Source organism: Abrus precatorius, unplaced genomic scaffold, assembly GCF_003935025.1.
Source record: "Abrus precatorius isolate BTA unplaced genomic scaffold, Abrus_2018 Scaffold2, whole genome shotgun sequence".
In the NCBI taxonomy this organism is placed as follows: domain Eukaryota; kingdom Viridiplantae; phylum Streptophyta; class Magnoliopsida; order Fabales; family Fabaceae; genus Abrus; species Abrus precatorius.
This window is the reverse complement of record NW_020874362.1, coordinates 30,043,788-30,049,971: the sequence shown is the minus strand read 5'-3', so window position 1 is coordinate 30,049,971 and position 6,184 is coordinate 30,043,788. Positions and strand designations below refer to the sequence as shown.

At 28.7% G+C, this 6,184-nt stretch overlaps 1 protein-coding gene across 1 annotated transcript; it reads right to left on the bottom strand.

Moving 5' to 3' along the window:
• Positions 1–904: 904 nt before the first annotated feature.
• LOC113859152 (erlin-2-B) lies at positions 905–4,205 on the bottom strand. Its single transcript, XM_027491968.1, has 9 exons — positions 4,084–4,205; positions 3,032–3,155; positions 2,878–2,945; positions 2,736–2,795; positions 2,472–2,630; positions 1,891–2,037; positions 1,369–1,583; positions 1,144–1,252; positions 905–1,066 (listed from the first exon to the last, which is right to left on the bottom strand). The coding sequence occupies exons 1-9, from the start codon at positions 4,186–4,188 to the stop codon at positions 974–976; spliced, it is 1,080 nt and encodes a 359-aa protein (XP_027347769.1). The 5' UTR covers positions 4,189–4,205; the 3' UTR covers positions 905–973.
• Positions 4,206–6,184: the final 1,979 nt, after the last annotated feature.

Here is a 6,184-nt window from a genome sequence, read left to right as displayed (position 1 = left end):
ATAAAAAAAAAAAAAACTCATCCTATTTTATATTTAATATAGTAAAACAAATTATATCATTTTTTTAACATTTGAAAGAAACAACAGAATAAAATATAAAATATATTTACTCTTGTATCAAAATTAATATACATATTTTTAAAAAAAATTATTTTTAAATAAATATAAATTAAAAATTCAAAAATGTATATACATATATTAAAATTTGATAATAAATTGTTATAATCTCATTCAATTAAAATTTATTTCTAGGTAAAAATTCATAATTAGAACGAAAAATTGTAAAAAATTCAAAAAATATTTTTTACAAATATTTTAAAAATATACTTTTTGAAATTACAAAAATATTTTTATTAGAAGTGTTCACATAATTTTTTATAAAAAATAAACGATATTTTTTAAAATTTTTTTTTTTATAAAATATTAAAAAAAAGTATAAAGAATGAGTACAAATGTAATCGAGAAAAGTTAATTTGATGTTTCCTAATATATCGCTATAAAAATTTGAATTACGATGACTATCCTATCAACAATTTTACTTCTGATTTTTATCCTTCTTTTAAGATAATTTACAGTCATAATAATTATCAATCAACTATTTAACACGATTCATGTATAACTAATTTTAGCAAACAACTCTAATTCAATCAGCTAGCTACCCAAGTATGAGCTATAAGTTTAAGGGCCATAAGCTACAAGGTTGTAAGTTTTAGCTAATTTTACCAAAAAGAGCTGAAACCTGACTGTGCAAATTGGAAATGGTGGTAGGTATATGGACAATAAAAAATCAGCTCATATAAATGAAAAAATGTAAGGAGACTTAAGAACAACCTGATGTAGTTGTCCTTTATGCCCCCATCAGTCACAATTGATAAGAACTCAGACGAGCTTTCCAGGATAAGTTTGAAGACAAAACTACTCTTCAAAATGTTGGTAATGCTTTTGGGTCATCTGAGCTCTGACAGATACAAATTCAGATATCTGTTTTGTCCTTTGTAGCTGTCCCTCTAGAAACTTCATGAAGGAAGTTTCCAAGCAGCCTCTGATCCAAAATCATATTCGGAACCTGAAGAGTAACCGAAAGGTCAAGCCTGTGCACAAGGACAGATAAATATTGACATTGCTGGTAGAGGAAAGGATTACCTTGTCCCCGAAGAAAATCTTCGTATTATTAGCGATGGCCTCGATAAATTTAAGCTGGAGAAATTCAGGAGTAAGCTTCAACCTGTTTGCTTCAGCTTCCTTTATAACACTTGAAATTGGAAAAACTACAAAGTTAAGCATTTCTTTTTTCGAAGACCATAAATTACAATAGCTTATTCATTAACTTAACAGACATCAAAGACATTAAGAAAAGGAAAATCTCACCGGTAGAAGTCTGCATCTGCCAGGCTCTTTTCACGTGCCAGGTACATTTCATTCTCAATTTCTTCTTGTCTTCTTGCACTATCCTTTTCCAACAATTTTTGTTCCATTAGGATCTTGCTAACATTGGCATTCTTTTCAGCCTCACTAATGGCCATCTTCTTCATAGTCTCTGCCTCCTTCTCAGATACTTTCTGTTTCTCAATAGCAATTAAGACCTATCCCATAACATAAAAAATTCACATTGCTTAACATCAATATAAAAGAGAAAAACTAAATCTAAATAAAATGGAGCCTGGCATACTAAAACCTGCTAGAAGCATTTACAAGACTCAATGAGACTCATGTCAGAAAAATGACAACATAAATCAACCATAAAGGGGAAAAAATATTCCTTACATGTGCATGCAGGCAGCACATGTTTAACCCTGCCTACTTCTAATGAAATTATCAACTACCTTGCACCTATATAATTCCATGCATATTAACAGGAAAATGACACAGCTCTTCTTGGTAAAAATATACCTTAGTACGCTCCTCTTCCATTTGTTCAAAGTTGCGTCTTATGCTTTCTGGAATTGTTGGCTTTGTGACACGGACACTGATGATCTCAATTCCTGGAGCATAACGGGTGCAGTCAACTTGAAGAGCATCTTTCATCTTTTCATCAATCTGAAAGGACCCAATGCCTGCCTTGTTAACATATTTATTAAGATGAGACATCAAGAAAGGAGAAAAACCCTAAGGCAAAAAATACACACTGGTATATCTCATCTATACAATGAAGCAAAAGACTCAAAGTCTGGAACAATAAAAACTTAAGACCTGAATAAATTACTTTTTAGTGGATGACAATAGAAGCTATAAGTTACTAAACATACATCAAGCTGTTTCGTACCAAGTCCAACCCTCATGTTTTGCTTAACAATTACAGTATAAAATGAAAGTTACCAGAATAAAATAAACCAACAATAAAAACAACCACCAAGCCTTATCCCACTAGATAAAATTGGCTACATGGATCATATGATGTCATTGAGCTCAATAAAACCAATATAAGATAAACCATGGCTATAAAATTATGCTTCTAAAACTTTAAAATTAACCTGATCAAACACATCAATATAAACTTGTTGAAGAGAATGGGAGCTGCAGAACTGATTGATCTCATGATGAATCTTGTCATATATCCATGTCTTGTCATAATGCACACCATAGTTGAGAAGTGTCTCAAAGACATATTCCTTGTGAAGTCGGTTAACAACCTAAAAGAATAATATACATCACTGCATATAAAATTATTAAAAGATGTAAAAAACTAGAACACTAGTTAATCAAAGATTACATAACAAAATAATATTTGCTACTACCTCAATCTTTTCAAAATTTATCATAACACCTCCTTTAGTACCACATGGTATATCAGTCACCTGTAATAGTCACCATAATTTAAAAATCCAAATTATAGAGCAAAATAAACTGCCATTCATGAACCTATTATAATCAATTTACCTGATCTGTCTGAAGTGTCACTTGAACGGGTTCATACTCAGTTACGAAAGGCATCTTTAGATGAAAACCTGGAATATTAATACCAAGAACATGAAGCAGATTTTGTGCTAGGAGACATTGAGCAAAAAATTTAAAAACAAAGGAGTATTTAGACCTGGCTCTGTAATTGTTTTCAGAAGGGCACCCCCTCTCCAATATACCCCTACATGGCCTTCAGGAACTTGGTGCAGAATGGATAAGGTATTTTTGAAAGATGGTGATGCTGAAGGAACCACAACCTGTAGATTGTATCACATGTTTTAAGCTTCAAGTGTTGAATAGAGTCAATTCAAATGTTTTCCAATTCTAATAAATAGTACCGCAACAAGAACAATAGTTAATCCTTATCGCATTAGGCAGGTCGCCTACATGGATCAAACAATACCATTGTGCTCTATCAAAAACTTAATTTTCAGAAAGGTCAATTAATTCAGAAAAAGTTCCAAGCTAGGCAACATTATTAATAAACAAGCCATGGATAAAAAAAATGTAAGAAGAATATATTTATTTTCTGAAGTTTGATCAGATCTTCTTCCCAATAAATAGTAAGCAAGAATTAATGTCAAAACAACAATGAATTAAGACAAATATCCTATTCATTATCGTTTAACATTAGTAAATTAGAACTTCTTGCCATTCCTCGATGTAAAAAGTGCAATGTTGAGCAAAAGACTAATCAGATAATGCCCCAAGCATTCATTTCATGTAGGCTGTTTAGATGCTACATGTTAGTTAAAATTTCATCTTAGGAGATGGTTACATTCATTTTGACATGATTACTAAGTGCCTGTTTATTTTAAATTTTAGCAGAATTGATTTTAAAAAGTTGAACGCAATTAAGATGTGCGCCCAAATCAATCTAACTCGCAAATTTTACAATATGGAATGTGTGTCATAGCGTGTGAAATTGATTTTAGCTGCTAACCAAATAAATCATTACATCATTATGCGAATGTGTGGCCTATTTATCCTAAAGTGATCAAACAAAATTTAGCATACCACATTTCACCACCACCACCATGCTTTGTCCATTCGATTTAATCCCCGAAATGAGAGCTTATTACGCTTATAGCAATAGCACATAAAATAAAAATGACTGGACAAAATCTTTAATAAATGTACGAAACATAACAAGTTAATGGCTGAGAGAGAGAGAGAGAGAGATACCAGAGCGGCAATGGTGAAGAATGCGAGGAAGGGCAAGAAGATGGAGGTTGATTCATGGAGTTGCGGAGACGGAGGAGAAGGGGTTGTTCGTCGTTGCGAGTCCATGGCGGTGGAGAAGTGCTTTTTTAATCTTATTAAATTAATAATCGCACACGTCTTGTATTCTTTGCGTTTGTGTGAGGTATGAAAACATTGCTTGCTTCACTGGCAATACTCAATTGGCATGCATTGCATCTTTAGCTTCCACCAGAACCCAGTTTCCCTTCCTTCGGTCCACCTTCCAAAACCGTACTTTTAAACCGCCTCACAGCCTATTATAGTATTTTTTGTATGAGAAATATTGCGAAAACACTCTAAACATATCTTTTAATACATTTTTATTATTAACTAAAAATTATTAAAAATTAAACTTATATAATTTTTAATCAATAAAAGTGTATTATAAAAAATATATTTACATCATTATATGTTATATAACATAATAAACCCCTGTTTACACACTTTTTCTGACTCCTTCTAATAGAAATCAAAAATAGAAACGGGTTTATTATATCATTTCTCACAGATAAATAATAAACATAATGGTTCTTTCAAAGGTAAATGCTTTTAAATGTTCATATAATAATTGTGGCAACCGGATACTCGGGTACGACAAAAAAAAACACTTTTAAAATATTAGAGGAGTTGTCATCAAATTTTATTTTAAAAAAATTTTAGAAAAATTTTATATAATAATATGATCTTCGAAATCAAAAATGAGTTTGAGAAAACGATTACCTAAAACTAATTGTGCAAATTCATTTTAATTTTAAAAATATTTATTTATTCTCTAAACATTAATTATTTTTATTTTAGAAGAAGAAAAATTATTTGTTGAAATGTTAATTCAGTATCTTAAAAAAAGAAAAAAATTATTTTAAAAATTATTTTAATTTGATGGGTTTGGTTCCCGCTCCTATGTATCTCCAGGTGCAATGGGGAACTCAAAACTATGTAGTTCTATCTAAAAAAATTAAGAGATTAGTTGATTAAAAATGAATTTAGTAAGAGAAAATTTATTTTTAAATTAAAATTATCTTCATAAAATTATAATGTTTAGGGATACAAGATAACGCAGTTATACATATATTCTACGTGAAATAATACAGAAGGTGAAGAAAGATCACACGCCTATATTGTCAATAGTTAAAAATATTTTGCTCATAAACGAAGTATTTGAATTTTAATTTTGACTATGATTAATGTTGAAAGAAAATTTAAGATAGAGTAAGTTATACATAAATATCTTATAATTTATTGGACAATCGAAGGTAATGTAAATCATACATCCATATTAAAAAAATTTGTATGATAAAGTGAAGAGATGATTTTAATTTATTAAAATTTGAAATATGACTTAAGGAAAATTAAAATATGACATTAATAAATTTAATGAAAAGAGTAAATATTTTTAAATAAAAGATTTATTATTATTTAATAAAAGGATTAAATTTCTTTTGATAGATTTATATTGCATAAAACCTAAGGTAACGTTGGTACATAAAGGTTCTATCAATTTATAACATATGACAATAGAGTAACTACACGTTAATGTTGTAAATTGATATAAATATTGTATTATTTATTTATTTAATAAAATATATTAATTAAAAAAATATTTCATAGAGACAAAACATTAATACAAAATCAAATTACATCAATATTCTAAACTTATACAAAATGCTAAAGAATACACAACCCAAAAAATAAGCAAATAAAATAGATACAAGTAAAAATTCAAGATTTTTTGTGCAAATTTTTTATTATTATTTGATATTTACTTATCTTGTAAAGCTTTTAGTGAGAAAGAGATAAATCTTATAAGCAAAAATAGAAGTCAAATATAATAAATAAATAAATAAAATAAAGTAAAACATAAAATAAAATTAAAGATACATAAGAAAATATATTTCACTAAAATAAACTTAAAATAGATTAATAATAAAAAGGTTTACTTTTTATGTTTTTTTATATTAAATAATAAAAAAAGGACCCTAAAATTATTCTAAATGAGCTATCTGAGCTAAGAATTAAAAAAAAAAAGAAAGAAAAATGGTGCCAA

Coding starts and splice junctions, on each gene's coding strand:
- LOC113859152 (XM_027491968.1), bottom strand. CDS start 4,188: ATGGACTCGCAACGACGAACAACCCCTTCTCCTCCGTCTCCGCAACTC. Junction 1,253..1,368: donor GCAGATGCAGACTTCTACCG/GTGAGATTTTCC, acceptor TCCAATTTCAAG/TGTTATAAAGGAAGCTGAAG. Junction 1,067..1,143: donor AGATTTTCTTCGGGGACAAG/GTAATCCTTTCC, acceptor GTTACTCTTCAG/GTTCCGAATATGATTTTGGA.